Below are 25,477 nucleotides of genomic sequence, written 5' to 3'. Positions count from 1 at the left end.
CTTCAATCAGAAAATCTAGGCCTAAGTTAGCAGACTATCTGATTATGGCGGTGTCATAGCTGAGCCCAATCTTGTTCTAGCCCAATGTCCAGAAACACACATTTTATAGTCACGGTTATTGGATAGCAATAATGGCAATTACTGATTTTTCTTTTCCACAGTTTGGAGACACTGAGGTTGACTTTAGTGGCCCATTTGCAACAACAAACATTATAATTGGGAGGTTTTTCAACAAGTTAGAGCCATCATAGGTGTAGCTGTGAGTAAAGAATTCACAAATATAATGGGCCAGATTTTGCTGTCAAAATAATAGTGCGGCTAATAGTACTCACTGTTATTTATGAGCAACTGGTACAGCAACTTCAGGTGAGGGGCAGATGCATGGTTAAACTCAAATATCTAAAAGTTGCTGTCCGTGTTGTGCCACTCCACCATTAGCTTTGTGAAAACAGCATCTCGTTGTCTGCCTCACCATTGAAAGACATTGAATGGCTTGAAGTTGCTGTATTTGCTTGGTAAATACGAACTAAACTCGCCATGGAAAGTTAAGTCTTGTCATTTGAAGTGTAAGTACCCTTTTAATAACAGGGTATGTGTTAATTACTGCCAATCAGCCACTCTGGCACTGAAAATTAACTATTACAAGTGGGGCGCCTCGTCCTTCAGGTATTGTTGTTGTAGATTTTAAAAATGTAAAATTTTTAATTAACTTTTTTTTACTTTTCCTGTCGCTTTTTTTCTGTGTCTTTCTTTCTTTCCTTCTCTTTATTTATCTTTCTATACCTGATTTGACATTCAATTCACCCATTCTACTTCCTTCTCAGTCCTTGGGCTTATACTCACTGGAGTTTAGAAGATTGAGAGGGGATCTCATCGAAACCTATAAAATTCTATCAGGCCTGGACAGACTAGATGCAGGAAGGATGTTTATGATGGCCGGGGAGTCCAGAACCAGGGGTCATAGTCTAAGGATAAGGGGTAAGCCATTTAGGACTGAAATGAGGAGGAATTTCTTCACCCAGAGTGGTGAACCTGTGGAATTCTCTGCTACAGAGGGCGGTGGAGGCCAGTTCATTAAATATATTCAAAAAAGAGTTGGATATATTTCTTAAGGCTAAAGGGATCAAGGGATATGGGGAGAAGGCAGGGACAGGTTACTGAATTAGGATGATCAGCCATGATCTCATTGAATGGCGGAGCAGGCTCGAGGGGCCGAATGGCCTACTCCTGCTCCTATCTTCTATGTTTCTATGTTTGTGCTGTTAATTTCACAATCCTTTAATCTGATTGGTTATGGAGATACACAGTTGCTTTCCCTGTTCACTCGGGTCCCAGATGCCTGGTTTTCCGCGCTGCGACGTTATCAACTCACACTTCCAGCAACTTGCCACGCAAAAAAATTTAAAAACCTGAACATGCAAGGGCAAGTCTAACTAACAGCAGACGCTGTTAAATGCCCTGCTACATACAGCAATATTTGACCCATATGACACCTCTTCAGAAAAAAATTATGCCAGAAAATAAGTATCCCAATTTTGTACCAATTTGAATCAGGTGTATACAACATCTACAGCCGGAGCAAGGTAGTAATAGATTTAACGACTGATCTTCAGAAACGGCAACTTGCTGTATTTAATAGAAAGTCAATTTTTTCAGTGTCCAGTTATTCTGTTTCTGTAAATTTCTGAAACCCTTCTACCACAACATGACTTCTTTAGAACAAATATATTAAATATTAATTTATTAAAGGGCAAGGAGGGTGAAGAATTCCTAAAATGTGTCATGAGAACTTTCTTAATCCATATATTTCTAGCCTAATGAGGAAGGAAGCCGTGCTGGATCTAGTTCCAGGGAATGAAGTAGGACAAGTGGAGTGTGTTCCAGTGGTAGAACATCAGGGTAATAGTGATCATAATATAATTAGGTTTAATATGGAAAAGGACAAAGAAAAATCAACAGGAAGAGAACCAATTTTAGTGATTTGAGAAGGAATCTAGCACAGGTGGACTGGAAACAAAGATTTTCCAAGAAAACAGTAAATGAGCAATGGCAGGCCTTCAATGAAATAGCTTGGGTACAAGCCAAACATATTCCCATAAGGAGGAAAGGTAGAGCATCCAAAAGTAGAGCTCCCTGGATGACAAAAGAATTCGGGGTTAAAATAAAACAGAAAAAAGTTTATGACAAATCTCAGGTACAAAATACAGTAGAAAACCAGGCAGAAAACAGAGAGTACAGTGAGAAATTGAAAGAGGATATAAGCAGGGCAACGAGAGTCTGAGAGAAGATTAGTGGGTAACATAAAAGGGAACCCAAAAATCTTTTATATACATATAAAAGTAAAAGAATAGTCAAAGGAATGGTAGGACAGACTTGGGACAAAAAAAGAAATCTTCTTGTGGAGGCAGAGGGCATGACTGAGATACTGAATGAACTTTGCATGTGTCTTCACAAAATAGGATGAAGTTAATGTTGCAGTAGAGGAGGAGGGAATAGAGATATTGGATAGGATAAAATATAGGAAGGAGCTGCTAAATAGGTTGGCATCACTCAAAGTTAACAAATCACCCGGTCGAGATGGGATGCATCCTCGGTTGCTGCAGAAAGCAAGGGTGGTGATAGCAGAAGCTTTGACCACAATCTTTCAATCCTCCTTGGATATGGGAGTGGTGCCAGAGGACTGGTGGATTGCAAATGTTACACCCCTATTCAAAAAAGGGCAGAGGGATAAACTTGGTAACTACAGGCCAGTCACTCTAACATCACTAAAGACTATTGACAAGGACAAAATTCATTCTCACTTGAAGAAGTATGGGTAAATTAGAGACAGCCAGCATGGATTTGTTAAAGACAAAATGTGTCTGATAACCTGCTTGAGTTCTTTGATGAAGTAAGAGAAGGTTGATGAAGGTAGTGTCGTAGATGTTGTATATAAAGGGCAATTTATAAAGTACCACATAATAGAAGCACACGGGGTTAAAGGGATGGTGGTAACTTGGGTATGTAATTGGCTAAGGTAGGAAGCAGAGAGCAGTGGTGAACAGATGTTTTTCTGACTGGAGAGAAGTCTGCAGTGGCGTCCCCCAAGGGTCGGTATTAGGACCATTGCTTTTCTTGTTATATATAAATGACCTGGACTTGGGAGTACAATTTTGAAGTTTGAGGATGATTATTTACTATATTGCATAGTTTTGTATCATCCCCAAACTTCTAAATTGTACTCCCTATAATGTAGTGACTATTGAGGAGGGTATTAGCAGACTTCAGGAAGACTTAGATAGGCTGGTAAAATGGGCAGATGGCAGATGCTAATTAAATGCAGATAAGTGTGAAGTGATGCACTTTGGGAGGAACAACATGGAGAAGCAGTATAATCTAAATGGTACTATTTTGAGGGGGTGCAAGATCAGAGGGACCTGGGGGTGCACATTCACAAATCTTTGAAGGGGGCAGGGAAAATTGAAAGACGGTTAAGAAAGCATATGGGATATAGGGCTTTGTAAATAAGGACATTGAATACAAAAACAAGGAAGTCATGCTAAACCTTTACAAAAATCATTGGTTGGGTCTCAGCTGCAGTATTGTGTACACTTTAGGAAGGATGTCAAGGCTTTTGGAGAGGGTGTAGAGGAGGTTTACCAGGATGATACCAGCGATGAGGGACTTCATTTATGTGGAGAGATTAGAGAATTATAGAATGATACAGCACAGAAGGAGGCCGTTTGGCCTATCGTGCCCGTGTTGGCTCTTTGGTAGAGCTATCCAATTAGTCCCACTCCCCTGCTCTTTCCCCGCAGCCCTATAATTTTTTTTCCCTTCAAGTAATTATCCAATTCCCTCTTTAAAGTTACTATTGAATTTGGTCCCACCACCCTTCCAGGCAGTGCATTCCAGTTCACAACTCACTGCGTAAAAAAAATTGTCCTCATGTTGCCTCTGGTTTGTTCGCCAATCCCTTGTTCTCCTCAGTGCAGAAAAGGTTAAGGGGAGCTTTAATGGAGGTATTCAAAAATATAAGGGGTTTTGATAGAGCAAGTAGGGAGAAACTGTTTCCTCTGTCAAGTGGGTTGGTAACTAGAGGTCATAGATTTAAAATAACTGGCAAAATAACTAGAGGGGAAATCACCTGACAGGGTGGTAGAAGCAGATTCCATCGGAACTTTCAAAAGGTAATTGGACATGTACTTGAAACATAGAAACATAGAAGATAGGAGCAGGAGTAGGCCATTCGGCCCCTCGAGCCTGCTCCGCCATTCAATGAGATCATGGCTGATCATCCAAACTCAGTACCCTGTCCCTGCCTTCTCCCCATATCCCTTGATCCCTTTAGCCTTAAGAAATATATCTAACTCCTTCTTGAATATATTTAATGAATTGGCCTCAACTGCCTTCTGTGGTAGAGCATTCCACAGGTTCACCACTCTCTGGGTGAAGAAATTCCTCCTCATCTCTGTCCTAAATGGCTTACCCCTTATCTTTAGACTGTGACCCCTGGTTCTGGACTCCCCCGCCATCGGGAACATCCTTCCTGCATCTAGTCTGTCTAGTCCTGTTAGAATTTTATGTTTCAGTGAGATCCCCTCTCATTCTTCTAAACTCCAGTGAGTATAAGCCCAATCGACCCAATCTCTCCTCATACGTCATTCCTGCCATCCCAGGTATCAGCCTGGTGAATCTTCGCTGCACTCCCTCCATGGCAAGAACGTCCTTCCTCAAGAGGACTAATTTGCAGTGTTATGGGTTAAAAAGCTGGGGGGGGGGGCGGTGGGACTAAATTGGACAGCTCTTTCAAAGAGCTGGCACAGGCATGACGGGCTGAATGGCCTCCTTCTGTGCTGTACTATTCTATGATTCTATACACTGCACTGTAATTTAAAAAAAAAATTCATTCATGGGATCTGGATCTCACCAGCAAGGCCAGCATTTATTCCCCATCCCTCATTGTCCTCGAGAAGGTGCTGGTGAGCTGCTTTCTTGAATACAACTGCTAGGACATTTCAGAGAGCAGTTCAGAGTCAACCACATTGCTGTGGGTCTGGAGTCACATATAGGCCAGACTGGATAAGGACGGCAGATTTCCTTCCCTAAAGGACATTAGTGAACCAGATGGGTTTTTACAATCCTGTAGTTTCATGGTCACCATTACTGCTACTAGCTTTTTATTCCAGATTTATTTAATACACAAATCACTGAAAGTAGCGATACAGGTTATAAAAAAGGCCATAAAAAAATCAAGCACTAGGGTTTACTTCTAGAGGGATTGAATTGAAAAGTAGAGAAATTATGCTAAACTTGTATTTAACCTTGGTTAGACCATACTTGGGAGTACTGCGTACAATTTGGTCGCCATATTATGAAAAGGATATAGAGGCACTAGAGAGGGTGCAAAAAAGATTTATAAGGATGATACTAGAAATGCAAGGGTATACCTATCAGGAAAGGATGAACAGGCTGGGTCTCTTTTCTCTTGAGAAGGTTGAGAAGTGACCTAATAGAGGTCTTTAAAGTCATGAAAGGTTTTGATAGAGTAGATACAGAGTGTTTCCACTTGTGAGGAAGAACAAAACTAGAGGCCATCAATATAAGATAATCACCAAGAAATTAAATAGGGAATTCAGAAGAAACTTCTTTACCCAGAGTGGTGAGAATGTGGAACTCGCTACCACGGAGTGGTTGAAGCAAATAGTATAGATTACATTGGATATATGGCATTTAAGGGGAGGCTAGATAAGCATATGATGGAGAAGGGAATAGAGGGTTAAGCTAATAGAGTTAGATGAGGAAAGATGTGAGGAGGCTCGAGTGGAGTATAATCGTCCGCGTGGACTGGTTGGGCCGAAGCGCTATTTTCTGTGCTGTATATCCTATGTAAATTCTCCAGCTGCCATGGTGGGATTTGTATTCATGAAATTGATTTCTAACAGAAAATAATGGGTAAATGCGTGATTTACCTCCATTTTAAAAAAGAGAGGGGGAGCAATCACAATTTTAAGAGCATTACGGAAGCCGCTATTTGTTGCGGCACTCCTTTTGCTGTCACTACGGTAGCAAGGTACCTGACTGACAACCTGGATGACGTCAGGCGTTAAGTGTCGAGCGCTCAGAAGCGGTGCTTTTCGGCAGCGGCTGAAAGAGGAGGGGAGGGAAAAAAGGGGCAACGGTTCACAACCAGAAGAAACATTGACTTTTATTTAGAGAAAAAACAAGCAACAAAAAAGGGTACAACAGGAAAGTTTGCACCCGAAAGAGTATTTTTAAAAAAAGCAAGGGAGAGAAAGGGCCGGTAGTAGTGAGAGGATTTGGGTCGGCGGTGGAGTGAGTGGGGGGGCGCGAGCTGTGGTTGACTCCGGGGGTTGGAAATCTTCGGCCGCTCGCTCGCTCTCCCTCAACTCAACTCGGCTGCAACGTGGCGTGAGCTGAGGGAGATGGGAAAACATTAACACCATTCACTCCGCATCATCGTCGTCCGTTAATCGCGCGCGCGAGAGAGAGAAAACAACCCAGAGGGAAGGAAATGTTTCCAGGAGAAGCGCCGCCGGCGCGCAGCAGCAGCAGCCACTCGGCGTTTCTTCTTCTTCTTCTTCATCGTCTTCTTCATCGTCTCACTCGCCTATGGAGGAGTGTCTAAGAACCGCTCGCTATGCCCAATTCGAGCAAGGGGAATGGAGAATTGCCCCTGCCGCACGGTTGGGAAGAGGCCACCGATTACGACGGGAAGCTGTACTACATCGACCACAACACCAAGCAGACGAGTTGGGTCGATCCTCGCGACAGGTGGGTAGGCCCCGGTTAGCAACCCCAAACAGCGCCCATTTTTTTTAAAAACTTACCAAATAAGGTCGTGCCGAGTGGCGCACTGCGCGTGCGTAATGTAAAACGGTGCGATGGGTGGGGGAGTCGAGCACCAGCTCGTCCACACTGCGCGTGCGCGGCATTCCCAATCGCTCTCGCCCCATTCCTTGGCCACTTTTTATTTTTGAGGTCATTCCAGTGCGCATGCTTCACATTCCTGGATTGGCCGCCCGCTGAAGAAAAGCACACGGCAATTTTACAAGGCTAATGACATTTTGCCAGAAACTTTTTTTTAAATCTCTGAAGTAGAATCAGTTTTTTTAAAAAATCTAGTTAGTATTAAAACATTTGAAATAAATTCAGGTTCCATAATTGTCTTGATTAAACCCTTTTCAAATATGAAACGCAATAGCCAGTGGTTGATTTTAAAAATGTCAGTTTTCGAGCATTTTTCAGTCTTGTGTGGTTTACGTCTTCTTGCAGCTTAAATAATTAAAATAAAAGTTGGGATAAAGACAGTAGAGAGAAAGGGTCTTAGCTTGGACAATCAAGATGTAGAATCAGTTAGGGTGGAGCTAAGAAACAACAAGGGGCAGAAAAAGAAGGAAAGACTTGCATTTATATAGGGCCTTTCACAACCATTGGATATAAGAACACAAGAAATAAGAGCAATAGTAGGTTCTGTCTGTTAAATCCATGAATCTTGATGTATGGTGTCCTTCAATAAATAGACAGAGACTGCAGAGGAACAATCAACAGGTGTTTACTGGATGAGGGTTACTCTAAAACTAACAATACAGATCCCTACTCAGGGTTTATATACAGGTGTGGTCACTGCCGGTACTACAGTATACAGGAGCTGTAAAAAGTAGTTCTCCCCTTAAAGGTACATACACTACACTGTCTTCACAAAGGAGGACACAAATAACCTCCCAGAAATACTGGGGAACATAGGGTCTGATGAAAGGGTGGAACTGAAAGAAATCAGTATTTGTAGGGAAATGGTGTTAGGAAAATTGATGGGACTGAAGGCCGATAAATTCCCAGGGCCTGATAATCTACATCCCAGGGTACTTAAGGAAGTGGCCCTAGAAATAGTAGATGCATTGCTGGTCATCTTCCAGAACTCGATAGACTCTGGAACAGTACCCATGGATTGGAGGGTAGCTAATGTTACCCCACTATTCAAAAAAGGTGGTAGAGAAAAAGCGGGGAATTATAGACCGGTAAGCCTGACATCGGTAGTGGGGAAAATGCTCGAGTCCATTATAAAAGATGTAATAGCAGAGCACTTGGAAAGCAGTGACAGGATTGGACAAAGTCAACATGGATTTACAAAAGGTAAATCATGCTTGACTAATGTACTGGAATTTTTTGAGGATGTAACTGGTAAAATAGATAAGGGAGAACCAGTGGATGTGGTGTATTTGGACTTTCAGAGGCTTTCGATAAGGTCCCGCATAAGAGATTAGCGTGCAAAATTAAGGCACATGGGATTGGGGGCAAGGTATTGACTTGGATAGAGAACTGGTTTGCGGACAGAAAGCAAAGAGTTGGAATAAACGGGTCGTTTCCGAGTGGCAGGCAGTGACTAGTGGGGTACCGCAAGGATCGGTCCTAGGACCCCAGCTGTTCACAATATATATTAATGATATGGACGAGGGAATTGGATGTAATATCTCCAAATTTGCAGACGACACAAAGCTGGGTGGGAGGGTATGCTGCGAGGAGGATGTCATGAAACTCCAGTACGATTTGGACAGGTTAGATGATTGGGCAGAAACATGGCAAATGCACTATAATGTGGATAAATGTGAGGTTATCCACTTTGGTGGCAAAAACAGGAAGGCACATTATTATTTGAATGGCAATAGATTGGGAGAAGGGGAAGTGCAAAGAGACCTGGGTGTCATTGTGCACCAGTCGCTGAAGGTAAGCTGAGGAAGGATGTTCTTGCCATGGAAGGAGTGCACCGAAGATTCACCAGGCTGATACCTGGGATGGCAGGAATGACGTATGAGGAGAGATTGTGTCGATTGGGCTTATACTCACTGGAGTTTGGAAGATTGAGAGGGGATCTCATCGAAACCTATAAAATTCTGTCAGGCCTGGACAGACTAGATGCTGGAAGGATGTTCCCGATTGTCGGGGAGGCCAGAACCAGGGGTCATAGTCTAAGGATAAGGGGTAGGACATTTACGACTGAAATGAGGAGGAATTTCTTCACCCAGAGAGTGGTGAACCTGTGGAATTCTCTGCCACAGAGGGCGGTGGAGGCCAGTTCATTAAATATATTCAAGAAAGAGTTGGATATATTTCTTAAGGCTAAAGGGATCAAGGGATATGGGGAGAAAGCAGGGACAGGGTACTGAATTTGAATGATCAGCCATGACCTCATTGAATGGCGGAGCAGGGCCGAATGGCCTACTCCTGCTCCTATCTTCTATGTTTCTATACCATGAAACCATGTTGATTCTGCCTAATAGGTGTACCCTTGTATTTCTGGTATCATGCTTGTAAATCTTCTCTGCACCCTCTCCAGTGGCTCCACATCGTTTTTATAATATGGCAATCGGAATTGCTCACAGTACTCCAAGTGAGGTCTAACCAGGGTTTGATACAAGTTTAGCATAACTTCACTACTTTTCAATTCTATCCCCCTAGAAATAAACCCTAGCGCTTGGTTTGCTTTTTTTATGGCCTTGTTAACCTGTGTCGATACTGTTAGTGATTTGTGTACTTGTACTCCTAGATCCCTTTACCCCTCTATCCCATTTAGATTCTTATTTTCCAAGAAAAATGTGACCTCCCTATTTTTCTTACCAAAATGTAATACCGTACATTTATCTGTGTTCAATTTCATTTGCCAATTATATGCCTGTTCTGCAAGTTTATTCATGTCTTGTTGTAATTTGTTGCAGTGCTCCTCCGTACTGGTTTCCCCCCCCCCCCCCCCCTTACTGTTGTCCACAAATTTAGAAATTGTGTTTTTGATTCTAAGTTCTAAATCGTTAATATAAATTGTGAACAACATTGGTCCCAGCACTGATCCTTGTCGAACACCACTTCCCACCTTCTGCCACTCTGAATAGCTACCCTTTGCCCCTACTCTCTGCTTTCTGTCTTGAAGCCAGCTAGCAATCCATTCTGCTACTTGACCCCTGACTCCGCATTCCATGACCTTATTCATTACTCTATTATGTGGTACTTTATCGAAGGCCTTTTTGAAAATCTAGATAACATCTATTACATTACTCTTGTCTACTCTCTCTTACCTCTTCAAAAATTTAGTTAGGTTGGTCAAGCAAGACTTTCCCTTTTGAAATCCATGCTGACTATATTTATTATATTTTTCGTTTCTAGATGTTCTATTTTCTCTTTTAGTAGGGATTCCATTTATTTTCCTACCACTGCTGTTAAGCTGACTGGCCTATAGTTCCCTGGACATGTTTTATCTCCCTTCTTAAATATAGGTATTACATTAGCTATGTGCCAGTCCTCTGGCACTACACCTTTTTCTAATGAATTACTAAATATGTGTAGTAATACCTGTGCTATTCCCTAGATTCTTGTAAAATGCGTGAATGTAATCCGTCTGGACTAGGGGTTTTATCCTCTTGAGTTTTCTTAGTTTATTTAGTATATCTCCTTTGTTTTATTTTAAATGTAGTTAACTCATTACTAATCTCATCATCCGATGTCATCTCCACCTGTTCTATTTCCCTGGTAAATACCATTGCCGAATCCCCTACCATTAACATCCTGGGGGTTGGGGGTCACTATTGACCAGAAACTTAACTGGACCAGCCACACACATACTGTGGCAACAAGAGCAGGTCACAGACTGGGTATTCTGCAGTGAGTGTCTCACCTCCTGACTCCCCAAAGCCTTTCCACCACCTACAAGGCACAAGTCAGGAATGTAATGGAATATTCTCCACTTGCCTGGATGAGTGCAGCTCCAACAACACTCGAAGTTTGACAGCATCCAGTATAAAGCAGCCTGCTTGATTGGCACTCCATCCACCACCTTAAACATTCACTCCCTCCACCACCAGCGTACCGTGGCTGCAGTGTGTACCATCTACAAGATGTACTGCAGCAACTTGCCTAGGCTTCTTCGACAATACCTCCCAAACCCGCGACCTCTTCCACCTAGAAGGACGAGGACAAGGGCAGCTGGTGCATGGGAACACCGTCACCTGCAAGTTCCCTTCCAAGTCCCACACCATCCTGCCTTGGAAATATTTCGCTGTTCCTTCATCGTCGCTGGGTCAAAATCCTGGAACTCCCTCCCTAACAGCACTGTGGGAGTACCTTCACCACAAGGACTGCAGCGGTTCAAGAAGGTGGCTCACCACCACCTTCTCAAGGGCAATTAGGGATGGGCAAGAAATGCTGGCCTTGCCAGCAACGCCCACATCCCAAGAACGAATAAAAAAAAAACTTACATTTTTCCGCTCCTGTCCTGATGTTAACACTAAACCATTTTTTCTTATGTGCCTTTTCTATTCTTGATTCTCGCCAACTATTTTGCATAACAAGTCTCTTCCCAAGAATCTTTAGGGTCTGTCATTGCCTCAAACCAGTTTCTCAACTCCATTTGGAATTCAGTTCCCATGTAACCTGAAGTAAACGCCAAACAAAAACTGAGGAATGAAGAGGGTTGAAAAGTTAGATTTCAGCTGTAAATTTGGATTATCCAAAGCACTTTGTGCTCTTGGTGATATAGTATCCTGTGTTGGAATTATAAACTATACTGGGTTATTATGGTGCTGTGCAGAATTTAGGTAAGGTGCTGGTTTCTTGTGTGAAATGGGTGACACAATTCAAATGCGCACCTGTAGACGTTGCCCCGAGGTCTGATCAAAATTGGGCCAGGGCCTCATCTGCCAATTGAGCATCCCGCTGCAGCTCAGCAGTCGGGGCCTTCCTTTTAAGGACCCCTGGTTAAGCTGCTGAAGGCCTGGAGCAACTGGGTGGTGCACGCGTGACGCAAGCTCCAATCTTTTGATGACCAATTTTGCAACACGGTCCTAAAATCGGAATTAGGACCCCAATTTGCATATACAAGGCGCCTAGCGTCTGTTCAAGGCGGGCACCCTACGTACTTCAAAGTCACTGACTAGCAATTTTGCAGCCGGCGCACCTCCGGGGGATACCAGGTACAGGAGCAATCTTGCAGCTGCGGCTGGAAATCCAAATCCTTGATTTAACTTAAAAACAGTAGTGGTTCCAATACCGACCCCTGGGGCTCCATACTCAGCACTCCCACCTCTCCCCTCCGTGCAGTATCTGTGGAAAGAGAAACAGTTAATGTTTCAGGCCAATGACCTTTCATCAGAACTGGTAAAAGTTAGCGATGTAGCAGGATTTAAGCAAGTAGAGGCAGGGAAAGAGGGGCGGGCAGGAAAGAACAAAAGGGAAGGTCTGTGATAGGTTGGAAAACAGGAGAGATTAAATGACAAAAGGGATGGTAATGGGACAATTCAAGAAACAAAAGATAGGTCTAGAGGAGGTGTAACTGGGAATAGCAGAATCATTACCAACAGCTGCTGCCCGAAAAAAATGGGGCATTGCTTATAATCTGAAATAGTTGAACTTAATTTTGAGTCCGGAAGGCTGCAAATTGCATAATCGAAAGATGAGGTGCTGTTCCCTGAGCTTACATTGAGTTTCATTGGAACAGTATTGGAGGCCGAGGTCGGAGTTGGGCGGAGAATTAAAATGACAAGCCATCGGAAGCTCGGGGACACGCTTGCAGACCGAATGGAGGTGTTCCGCAAAGCGGTCACCCAATCTGCCTTTGGTCTCCCCAGTGTAGAGGAGACTGCATCGTGAGCAGCGAATACAGTATACTAAATTGAAGGAAGTACAAGTAAATTGCTGTTTCACCTGGAAGGAGTGTTCGGGGCCCTGGACGGTGGGAAGGGAGGAGGTAAAAGGGCAGGTGCTGCATCTCCTGCACTTGCACGGGAAGGTCCCTTGGGAAGGGGAAGGGTTATTGGGGATGGTTAAGGAGTGGACCAGGGTGTCACAGAGGGAATGGTCCCTTCGGAATGCTGAAAGGGGAGGGGAAGATGTGTTTGCTGGTGGGATCACGCTGGAGGTGGGGGAAATGGAGGAGGATGATCCGTTGAATGTGGAGGCTAGTGGGGTGGAAGGTGAGGACAAGGGGAACTCTATCGCGGTTCTGGGAGGGAGGGTGAGAGCAGTTGTGCGGGAAATGGGATGGACACAGCCGAGGGCCCTCAACCGAGGATTCCCCTCCACCGTGGTTGACGGGGCCTGTGATCAATGCACTTTATTATTTCCTTAAAGAACTGGAACTCTATTAAATTTATCAGACAGAATTAGACTTTTACAAATTTGTGCTGGTTGTCAATTAACCTGTCTTTCTAAGTGGGTATTAATTTTATCCCATATTAAGGCATCTAGAAATTTACTCACTGCCAGCATAGCTTTAAGCATGAATATTTTGCCTTACAGATCCTTCTTTGTTTCATAGTTAGCAGTCTAAAATGCAATGCTTTGAGCAAAGATAAAACTAATTATAATTCCTTTCAAGAAAGTTTCCTTGAGTGACCATCCAAAAAATAGCTCCTTACCTACAATATCAAATATAGAAGGAAAACAAAAAAGATTGGAAAGGGATAAGAGGATTTAAAAAAAAAAAAACAGGCATGAATGGAAATAGTGAAGGATTTTATAAATACACAAAAAGTAAAAGAATAGTTAAAAGGTAAGGCTGATTAGAGAAGAGAAAATAAATCTATGCAGGTTGAAGGAATTGGTGGAAATATTAAATGAAAAAATGACCTCAGTTTTCGCAAAGAAGTGGTAGGGAAATGAAAGGACACCAGAGGAAGTGGAGCTATCATATAGGATAATTATAGATAAGGAAGCAGTACTGAAAACGTGGAATTTGGAAGTGCAAAAGTCTTCAGATCCTGATGACGTACACCCTGGAATGCTGAGGGAAGTTGAGAGAAAATACTAGATACTCTAGCTACAATCTTTTAAACATCATCTTTGAATATGACAGTTGCCACAGGGAAAGGGAGAAAGGGATGTTTAGAAAATCTGTTGGTTAAAGCAGGTAGCTTCAATGTAATACATATCAGATATATTTTATATTGGGTAACATTTTATTTTCTGAGGAAGTTGTTATTTTCTAAATAGTCTGCTCATTTTATATTGTTACTGTCAGTGATGGCCTGGCTTCAATGAAGCCATATTCGTGGCTAAATAAAATGAGTTGTCGTAACCAAACCCCTTGCTGACACTCCTGCCTAATTGTGTAAGTGAGAGATTTAGAGATATGCCTGTATATGAACAAAATAATAATCTAGGCATGCAATGCAAAATACGTTTGGAATGCAAAACACCCAGATTGATTATCTCACTGCTCGAAACATGTTTGCAGAGCTAGAACAATGTAAATAATAGGCTTCAGGTTCATTGAATCAGTGGAATGTGACAGATGCTGTGGTGCAGTATGCTGAACAGGGTGTATGTATGTGCTTAAAGTTGAATTCTAGAAATAGTATGTTATTAAACACTTAAGGAACTGCATGCAATCTTGGATTGTGTATTATAATTTAAAGGATGTGTGCCTTGATCTAATCCTTTAAATGATGCTGCTTTTCTTTTAATAAAATACATTTTAAAAGCAGGAAATAATATAGATGTCTACTTACATACATACATTTTATAATATTATGAAGTTGCACGTATTTTTTAACTTTGGTGGGGCTTTTGAAACATGTGAAATGAGGATTTGATTTTAAAAAGATTAAATGGACGAAGTACCCATTACAAAATTATGATGCAAGTCTTGGAAATAGAATGGTTACAGCACGGAAGAAGGCCATTCGGCCTGTCGAGCCCGTGCCGACTCACAGCTAGTCTCACTCCCCTGCTTTTTCCCCGTAGCCCTGCAAATTTTTTTCCTCCAGCTACTTATCCAACTCCCTTTTGAAAGATAAGATTGAGTCTGCCTCCACCACCCTTTCAGGCAGTGCATTCCAGATCCTAACCACTCGCTGCATAAAAAAGTTTTTTCTTACATCGCCTTTGGTTCTTTTGCCAGTCACCTTAAATCTGTGTCCTCTGGCTCTCAACCCTTCTGCCAATGGGAACAGTTTCTCTTGATCTACTCTGTCCAGACCCCTCAGGATTTTAAACACCTTGATCAAATCTCCTCTCAATCTTCTCTGCTCCAAGGAGAACAACCCCAGCTTCTCCAGTCTTATCACTGTAACTGAAGTCCCTCATTCCTGACATGTACTTATTGCAGAATTGCATTGCTAATTAAAAAAAAACCTCAGCTAATCTTGAGTATGAAACGTGGCCAGTTTTCCCCTCTCTGACCTGCGGGCACTGAGGTCACGTGTAATGTCGCAGTAATCACCCTGACTGACATTAGTTCATTCAACGCAGATCAAGCGTTGAATCTGAGACCTTTATATTTAGTTATTCAGTGTGTAAACTTACTGACCCATCAACAGAGTAGAAAAAAATAAGTTTAGGAATAAAATTTGGTTGTGAATCTCCCTTCAAATTGGACTAGTAGAAAAGAGATGAGAAAAGCGAACAAAGGTATAGACCAGACCTCGGGGCAATGATAGGGAAGAGATGGGAAGGAGCAAGTTAAGCCATGGGTAAATTTATGAATAATAAATACACTAGTACAGGAAATAAAGTTGTTTGGCAAAATGATGCCAATGGACAAAGGACTATAATGTTCAGCAGGTTTACCCAGAAAATAATTAGGTACAGCATTGAAGGTGTTTAGTTACTTCTAGACAATGCTGTACAGTTCAATTCTGAGCTTAAGCCAATCTCCTCACGTCCATTAAGCTGATTTTATATTTTAGTTTTGTTTGAAGGAGAAAGTGTGTATGTATGTATAAAAGATATAATTTCCGATGCAAAATGATTTGCCTGTTGATGCTCCCCCTGGAATTCAGTGAAGTATCCTGTTGACTAATACTGACATTGTCGCTATGATAGTAATTTTGTTGGAAAGCGATTTCAGATTTTAATGCCATGAAATGAAGCATGTCTGATCTGTCTTAAGAGGACCATGTGAGATTTAGTGGCTGTGTAATGCTGTTCCAATCACCTCTGAGAATCCTATTAATCACATTTTCCTCTGATCTGTATGTGTGCGATAGGATAAGCAATCACTTAACCTCCAGGGCTAATATCTCCATTACTATTCATTAAAGTAGATCATTAGCATGCACTCTTTTATCCATTTCAATTAATTTTGAACAGCTTGATATTAATATTAAAACATTAGAATACAAAAAATGCTTCAAAGTTGTGCCATAGATTTAATTTTGTTTTCCATATTTTTGAAAGGGATTAATATTTCCACTGTTTTTGTGTATTTTAAATGTTTTTATCATTGTAGTATAAACATTGACAAATTTCATGATCTTAATTCATCCTGTGAAAAAACTGAACGTTGTGCATGTAGGTTGAATGATGATGGACAGGGTTGTAATGAGCTTAACACAAAAAAAGTAGTGATTTGTATCTTGTTCCAGCTGCCCAAAACTCAGTACTGTTCTGTGACTGAGATGTTGGGCAAGCAGCTAGTTCCCAGGACGTAATTTATGCAGCTATGAGCATGTAGATGAGTCAGGTTGTCTTTCCCCCTTACAGTTCTACTGGGGGAACTCACTTGATAACCTGAGAGATCGGGAGCTTACCTGAGGCTTTAATTTGCTGTGCATATTAGAGCTAGCCAATGTGCTGATTGTACATTTAGTTTCAATAATTTTGTGAATTGGTGTTAATGAAGTGAGCTATAACTTTTGCTCATGCTCCTAAAATTGCTTCTGGGTGTAAATGAGTCAAACACATTTGACCTGGTGATGGCACATTTTTTGCAGCAATTAACAGGATGGTGTGGAAATATACTCAGGATTTACTTAATTTGCATATCATGTTAGTTTCTCACTTATTTGAAGCTGAAGTTAAAGCACCAAAGTATCTGGTGAAGACAAAGGGAAGAGCAAAGCAGCAGATGGATAAAATAAGTTATCAAAGAGTCTTTCAGTGAAAATAGCTCCATAGGTGTACAATCAAGGCTTTGTTTCCAAGCAGTGGAGGAAGAGAAGGTGCAGGGACAAAAGGAGACCACAGCCTGGGACATTTGGGGGCATGAGAGGCAGAGTTTCAGAACTCACTCCAACCTGATGGAGCGTCAGTACCACAAACACGCTAACTACCTTCACCTCGCTGCAGAACGGTATATACAGTACACAGGTTTTGCATTGATAAGGAAATGATCTCTGACCTGTGTCCGCTCCTGCAACCAGACCTGCAGCTAAGGAGCAACTTTCAGATAACTCAATCATGTAAAAAGAAAAGTAAGTGACCACTGCACTAAACTTCTACACCATCGGGTCTTACTCCTAAGTCTTCCTCCAACTACCTTCTCTGTCCCTTTATCACGTGATCAATGAATGACCCAGTCTTCCTACTGCAAACTTGTGAAGACCCTCTGAACTGTCTCCAGCTGGAACCTTGTTCAGTGATGTAAGTGGCACATAATACTGAGCCGTGTGTGATAGTTCAGTCTTAGTACAGGTAGACTATCCTTTATCCGCACTTCCGAAAACCTCTAAAAACCGAAAGTTTTTTCGTGGCGCGTAAGTCGTGCGCACGACATGACCCGAGTGGCGCCAAACATGACAGGAGTGGTCCGGGAGCTCTGCCTTTCCCTGTGAGCAGGGCAGAGGGTCACAGAGTTCCCTCCTGGGTAGGAGATTGCAGGCCGAGCTGGGCAGTGTGAAGGAGGTACCGGGAGAGTGAACCCAACAATACAGCGGCCCGTCCGATAGCTGCAGCGGCCCGTCCGATAGTCTTTTCTCCCCCCCCACCCCCGAACTGATTTGCGGGCCAGCTTAGTGTAGGAGTCAGCCGATATCCAGCTTTCCCACAACTGGCAGCGGCAGTCAAGCCCCAGACCCCCGCTAAGTCAAGGAATTCAGATACGGAGTAGGGGGAGCTGGAAACCTCGATCTAACGGCAGAAATCAGCAGCCGTTTTGTTAGGTTTTTTTTCTTCCCCTAGCATTTTTTTAAACAGTCAGGCTGTGGAAAGAGTCTCTGTAGCTTAGCAACAGCTTCAGAGAGGCTTCCAAGGCAGGGCCCGAGTGTTTACAAGCTGTTGCTAAGCAACAGTGTTTGTTGTCAGATACGGAGATGAAAACCTTCTGAAATCCGAAAACCGAAACACAGCTGGTCCCAAGGTTTTCGGATAAAGGATAGTCTACCTGTATTTTATGGCCTTTTTGTTTTTTTAAAAAGGAAATGACACAGGATGAGAATATGGACATTGTTAAACATATATTATTGTAATGATTGTAAATGCTATGTATCACAACAAAGCACATACACTACTTTTAACTTGATGATAGTGAAAATCATTGCCACAACATTTATCATTGGATAAACCAGGAGTGTTGTTGTTTGCACAAACTTCATCAACTCTCAGGTCCTATATGGAGATTTGAAACAAAAACAGAAAATTATGGAAAAACTTGGTGAATCAGGCACAGCATTGGGGTTTTATTTGCTAAATGCCATCAGTTCTGTCCTGGTGTGGTAGTGCCTGCTGAAGGAAGAAAAAAAGATGGTGCAAGGAAAGAGTGCTGCACAATAGTATATATTCTGCTAGGTACCTTGCTAAGTAAAGTTGGAAGAGCAGAGTAACAACTTTGTCATTTCTGTCTGTCATATAATAGTGAAAGATTGTCACCGCTTTTGGGTTTTTACACTAGCTATTTTCTTGGGTTCAGGGTCACTGGTTACTCCTGTAAGTAGAACTTGCATCCCCTACAATCTGCGTGCATATTTTCCTGCACAATACCTAGATAATCAATTTTATGATTGTAACAGAGAACCCTTAATTTGTACACCTGCTACAGGAATTACATGCTGCCAAAATGAATTCTCCATTTATTTTTTAGAAGAACATAAGAAATAGGAGCAGGAATAGGCCATACACCCCCTTGAACCTGCTCTGCCATTCAGTAAGATCATGGCTGATCTTCGACCTCAACTCTCCTTTCCTGCCTGACCCATGCTATTATGTCTGGGTAAATACTCAGCAATTTGAGTTACAGGCTTGAACCAATAGTTGCTTTACTACAAGTAGATGAATGAACAGTACACAGTTGAAGATAGTGAGAATATATATTTCCCAACACTCTGTATATAAAAAAATGCAATTTGCTTTCTCTCTAGACGTGAACCTTTAACTATACGTTTACTTAAAACCTCAAACTAGCCTAATTTTGCTTGTTAGGCTGGTGAGGAACATCGAACTGCTCAGCCTTACAGCTGTTGACCGCCTGTTACAGATGTGTGGACTGCCCTTTCTCTTTTCTGAGAATGATCAATATCAGTCTTGAGATCAATCATAGAGGGCTCCAGCCAATCAATGGTTCTTCCTTTTTTTCAAAGGACTTAAAAAGCTGTCAAGGTCATGACCCTTTCAACTGTGAGCAGTGGGTATGTGACTACTCCCCCACCACCACTGCGAATTCTGAAACAAAGGCCGCAGACAATACACCTCATGCCATAATTAAATCGAAATAGCCATTCATCAATATTGAATGGAATCAATCTGTATTAATAGCCTAAGATCCTCGTCAATGAATGTGACCTTCCAGTTAACTGACCTCTGAATCTTCCTATTCTCAATTTTATTAATCTGCATATGTGATGAATTCCATATAACTTGTGTCTAGGATTGAACTGATGTGTTCCTGTTTGAGAATTACCTTGCATGATACTGACTAACTATTACATGTTGATTCAAGTAGTACAGACATACAAGGTAAAAACTTGAACATAGCAAAGGTTAATTGCTGCAATAAATCGTTCTCATTCTGATACTAAGCATGTCTGCTTTTTGTAGTTGGTTGTAATATTTATGATATATCATTATTACCTCTTTTGTGCTTCACCTCCAACACCAACATGGATACATAAAGTTCACACAAAACGATTCAGACATAGCTGACACTTGCAACCTCTTTGGATAGCCATTTCTGCCAATACAAGATAATTGATGGCCAAACCCATATATGGTTGTGGAGGATAATTGATTTTCACTTTAATTTATTATGTTGTCACTTTTTCAGATTAAATACTGTAGGAAATTTTAATAATTGTGGTGAGTTGTGGATCCTTTCCTAATCTTCTGTACAATTGCTTCTGATGTCTGCTGGACCCTTTATTTAATGGCGGTTTGCCCTTCTGACCGGCAAAGCCTATTTTACTGTTCGCTTGTGTTGACCCATGATCAGGGTCGCGTTTGGTATCTCCTTGCTTCTACATGGTGCTTAATTTGTATGCTCCATAGCTGGATTGATTGGATTTTTAAAAATTTGTTTATGGGATGTGGGCGTCGCTGGCAAGGTCAGCATTTATTGCCCATCCCTAATTGCCCTCGAGAAGGTGGTGGTGAGCCGCCATCTTGAACCGCTGCAGTCCGTGCAGTGAAAGTACTCCCACAGTGCTGTTAGGGAGGGAGTTCCAGGATTTTGACCCAGCAACGATGAAGGATCGGCGATATACTTCTAAGTCAGGATGGTGTGTGACATGGAGGGGAACTTGGAGGTGGCGGTGTTCCCATGCGCCTACTGCCCTTGTCCTTCTAGGTGGAAGAGGTCGCGGGTTTGGGAGGTGCTGCCGAAAAAGCCTTGGCGAGTTGCTGCAGTGCATCTTGTAGATGGTACATACTGCAGCCACGGTACGCCGGTGGTGGAGGGAGTGAATGTTGAAGGTGGTGGATGGGGTGCCAATCAAGCGGGCTGCTTTGTCCTGGATGGTGTCGAGCTTCTTGAGTGTTGTTGGAGCTGCACTCATCCAGGCAAGTGGAGAGTATTCCATCACACTCCTTACTTGTGCCTTGTAGATAGTTTAAAGGCTTTGGGGAGTCAGGGGGTGAGACACTTGCTGCAGAATACCCAGCCTTTGACCTGCTCTTGTTGCCACAGTATTTATGTGGCTGGTCCAGTTAAGTTTCTGGTCAATGGTGACCCTCCCCCCCCCCCCCCCCCCCCACCAGAATGTTGATGGTGGGGGATTTGGCGATGGTAATGCAATTGAATGTCATGGGGAGGTGGTTAGACTCTTGCTTGTTGGAGATAGTCATTGGCTGGCACTTCTGTGGCACGAATCAGCCCAAGCCTGAACGTCGTCCAGGTCTTGTTGCATGTGGGCATGGACTGCTTCATTATCTGAGGAGTTGTGAATGGCGCTGAACACTGCAGTCATCAGCGAACATTCCTATTTTGGACCTTTATATTGGACGGAAGGTCATTGCTGAAGCAGCTGAAGATGATTGGGCCTAGGACACTGCACCGAGGAACTCCTGCAGCGATGTCCTGGGGCTGTGATGATTGACCTACAACCACCACAACCATCTTCCTTTGTGCTAGGTATGACTCCAGCCAGTGGAGTGTTTTCCCCTCGATTCCCATTGACTTCAGTTTTACTAGGGCTCCTTGATGCCACACTCCGTCAAATGCGGCCTTGATGTCAAGGGCAGTCACTCTCGCCTCACCTCTGGAATTCAGCTCCTTTTGTCCATGTTTGAACCAAGGCTGTAATGAGGTCGGGAGCCGAGTGGTCTTGGCGGAACCCAAACTGGGCCTCAGTGAGCAGGTTATTGGCAAGTAAGTGCTGCTTGATAGCACTTTCGATGACACCTTCCATCACTTTGCTGATGATTGAGAGTAGACTGATGGGGCGGTAATTGGCCTGGTTTGATTTGTTCTGCTTTTTGTGGACAGTTTTCCACATTGTCGGATAGATGCCAGTGTTGTAACTGTACTGGAACAGCTTGGCTAGAGGCGCGGCTAGTTCTGGAGCACAAGTCTTCAGCACGACAGCCGGGATGTTGTTGGGGCTGATTAGTGTTTATAACTCCCCATATTACATGCAAAGTTTTATTTATGTAACAGTTGTATGTGAGGGAAACAAATTTATTTATATTTCTCTCTGCAGTAAGCTAGCAAAGTACTACAGTATTTATTTTCCAGGAGCCAATGACAAAACATTTTCTTCACTGCTTCTGAGACAATCTACTTTGTCCAAATTCTTTCAGTGGAGATGTGCACCCATAACGATAATCTCTGACTCGCCACACGATATTTGCCAGTCTCTACGTAGTATCTAGTGTGCTTTTGTACACCACACTGCGAAATGTCAAAAGTAAAAAAGAAAAAGGTTGTTCCATGCTAGTTTCTTCACACCAGAAGCAGACAATTTACAATCTGCAAACTTCCCTCACCAACAGTAACTGACCTCAGAATATGCCTGTTTACAGCATTTAGCCTTAGTGAGCTTAAAGGGAAATGGAAGATTAAACACAGTTGTACCTTAGCAGTAGAATAATATTGTGTTTCACATGGTATAATGCTGCTTTCATTCTAAAGCAGCCCACCATGCATGACATTCAGGTAGATCAGCCATAATCTGATCAGTAGATACGGTGAGCCGAAGAAGGCACTTTAACCTATTTCTTTTCTAGAATATAAACCCTACCATCTTCTCATTACAGCATCTGACTGTTTCTTAAATGTGTCCAGTGTCCTGGCCTCAACCACCCTTTCTGACTACCTGTTCCCATTGTTGATCACTGTCTATGTAAAGAAATACTTGATTTCTATCCTCCATTTCTTTTCATAAACTTGAACGTATGTCTATTGTTTTGCTGCCTTGGTGTAACTGACAGACTTATTTTGGATTTACTTTATCCATGCTATTAAATATCTCGTGTATCCCTTTATGGTTCTCTCCGAAGTGCCTCTCTTTATAGCTGGAGATTGTTGAGTTGTCCCTCATGCCTCTCCTCAAACCCTGAGGATCAGCTTCACTGCTCCATTCTGCCTTGGGGCCTAGATGGTCTCCTTTTATTGTAGCAGCCAAAACTGAATGCAGTAGTCCAGGTGCAGCTTGACCATTTCCAGGTACAGCTTCAGCTTGTTCTCCGAGCATTGCTTTGTTTATTGATACCTCACACTGTTTTGATATGGTGAGCAATAACTTAATCAATATTCAATTCCCTAGGTCTCTGAGCTTCCCCATTGACAAGTTCTATCCCACCCATGGAGTACATGTGCTTCCTATTTTTACTTCCGTTATGCACTTGCCTTGCATTTGCCCAGATTGAGCTTCATTTCCCACTGATCAGCGCATATGCAAATCTGGCAACTTCTCTTCCTAAGTTCTTGGCTGTCTCCTCTGAATGACCCTCAACTCCTAGTCCTCTTTCTCAAACAAGCCTTTACCTATTCCATTTTCTGAACTATTTTTTCCTCTGTACACCCAGCTTGTTTGATCCCTTCCTGTCCAACCCCCTGACCACTCTTCATCCCCAGCTTGCTGACATCATCAATCTATCCCTAACCCCCACTACTGTCTTTCCTTTACCTCCTTCAAAAAAAAATCACCATTAAGTTCTCCATTCTCTCCAACTCCTATCCTATCTTTATTCCTCCTATTCTTTCAAAAGTTCTGGAACAACATATTGCCTCAGAATAAATCTCCCATCACTCCTTGTGTGTGATCCTACATTCTGGTTTCTACCAAACCCACAGCACTGAGACTGCACTGATCAAAAATACAAATTAATTCCTGAATGATTGTGACCCCCATCTTCGCTCCCTCAGCTCCAAGGTGTCACGCGTGGCTCAGTGGTAGCACGCTTGCCTCAGAGTCGGAAGGTTGTGGGTTCAAGTCCCACTCCAAACACTTAAGGACAAAATCTAGGCTGACACGCCAGTGCTATACTGAGGGAGTGCCGTCTTTTGGATTGCATGTCAAACTGAGCCTCTGTCTGCTCTCTCAGGTAGGCGTAAAAGGTCTGGTGGACATTATTTCGAAGAAGAGCAGGGGAAGTTCTCCCTGATACCCTGGCCAATATTTGTCCCTCAAACAACATCGCTAAAACAGACGATCTGGTCATTATTGAATTGCTGTTTGTGGGACCTTGCTGTGGCTGTTGCGTTGCCCTGCATTACAACAGTGACGACACTTCAAAAGTATTTCATTGGCTGTAAAGTACTTTGGGATCAACACCATACCACCACCAATAAGTGCAAATGGACTTGTTACTGATTGAGACCATCGTTCAGCTGCTATTTCCCCTTCTTTCATTTCACCTACCTCCTTTCCCCTTCTCCTTGCCCTAACCCTGATCCTGTGTTTTTCTCCTATTTTCCCCCTATGCCTTCTCTGAACTCATCCATGATGCTCCCCTCCTGCTCCCTTGACTCCTGTCACATTAAACTGCTGACCACCCAACTTCCCCATGCTAGCTGACATTGCAAATAATTTCCATTCTTCAGGTACTGTCTCCCCCTCAATTTCCAAACTACCTTCATCAACCCTCTCCTCAAAAACCCCACCCTTGACGCCTCTGTCCTTGCAAACAACTACCCCATCTCCATCCTCCCTTTCATCTGCAAATTCGTTGAACATGTTGTTACCTATCAACTCCATGCCCATCTTTGCTGCAGCCCCAGGTTTAAATCTCTCCAGTCAGGTTTCTACCCCTGCTGCAGCACTAAAACAGCCCTAAAAAAAAGTCACAAAGCAGATCCTCGTCCTCCTCAACCTCTCTGCAGCCTTTGTCATAGTCGACATCATCCTCCTTCAGTGCCTTTCCTCTGTGTTGTACAGCTGAGGTTGCTCTCGTTTAGTATCCATATCTGAATGTAATTAGAGTATCTGGCAATGCCCTCCCTTCCTGCTCCCCACTCTATTACTCGAGAGTACCCCATGGATCTATCCTCGGCCCCCTCCAACATAAATAAAACAGCATAGGAGACATTTTGTATTCATCCCTATACATCTCATTGTCAACATATAGATGTTGCTCCATAGGTGACATCATCCTCACTGGTCAGCTTCCATTGGTATGTTGATAACACCCAGCTCTATCCCTCTCAACCTCTCCACTGCCTCTTTGTTGTCAAGCTGTCCGATATTTGCTCTTGGATGCGCCGCATTTTCTTCCAGTTAATCATTGGCAAGACAGAAGCCACCATCTTCAGTCTCCTACTTTACTCCTATCCACTTTTCATTTCCCTTCTGCTTGGCATTTATTTCTCTTCCTTAATACAAAGTGCTTTCTCTACTGCAGTAATATGGGCTGAAGAAACGCAGTTGCTGTTCACTTTAGCCAGTACTAATCCAGGTTTGGGCAGGAAATCCTCATAGGAATACAACATTCCATTCCCTGTGCCCCCACCATATCCAGTGCAGCTTCTTTTAATTCACAATCTCTTTTATCTGTAAATCCAAATTTTCTTTGAGCACAAAATGCCTCTGCTATTTTATTTATGTTGCTTAATTCTAATTGCTGGAAAAGCAAAAAAAACAACTTTAAATTAAAAGATGTTCATTGTAATCTATTTTACTTGGGGATACTTCAAGTAAAATTGCATGAATGCTATGCTAATTATTTTTCAGAAGAAAAAATTGTTTTTGTTCATTTTGTGCTCTTTTAGATCTAAATTGTTAGATCTAAATAGGTATATCAATTGTTTTCTTAATTGTTGTGCTACAATTGAATGTGAGCAATATTCCATTCAGAACTACAAATTAAAGCCATGATCCACTTGTAGTTAAATGGTGATGGCTAGCTC

The 25,477-nt window shown here is 42.6% G+C and overlaps 1 protein-coding gene across 1 annotated transcript in view; it reads left to right on the top strand.

Annotated features, from left to right (window-relative positions):
- The first annotated feature begins 6,098 nt into the window (after window positions 1–6,098).
- Window positions 6,099–25,477, top strand: part of wwc1 (WW and C2 domain containing 1) — a 158,761-nt gene continuing 139,382 nt past the window's right edge. The window contains exon 1 of the mRNA XM_085995775.1: window positions 6,099–6,774. Within this exon, the coding sequence (XP_085851901.1) occupies window positions 6,641–6,774 (134 nt within the window). The 5' untranslated portion in view covers window positions 6,099–6,640. The remainder of the gene's footprint in view (window positions 6,775–25,477) is intronic.

Source organism: Somniosus microcephalus, chromosome 8 (genome assembly GCF_052327205.1).
Source record: "Somniosus microcephalus isolate GS21.2 chromosome 8, FLI_Smic_1.0, whole genome shotgun sequence".
NCBI classification, from domain to species: domain Eukaryota; kingdom Metazoa; phylum Chordata; class Chondrichthyes; order Squaliformes; family Somniosidae; genus Somniosus; species Somniosus microcephalus.
This window is presented reverse-complemented; position numbering and strand designations above follow the sequence as displayed.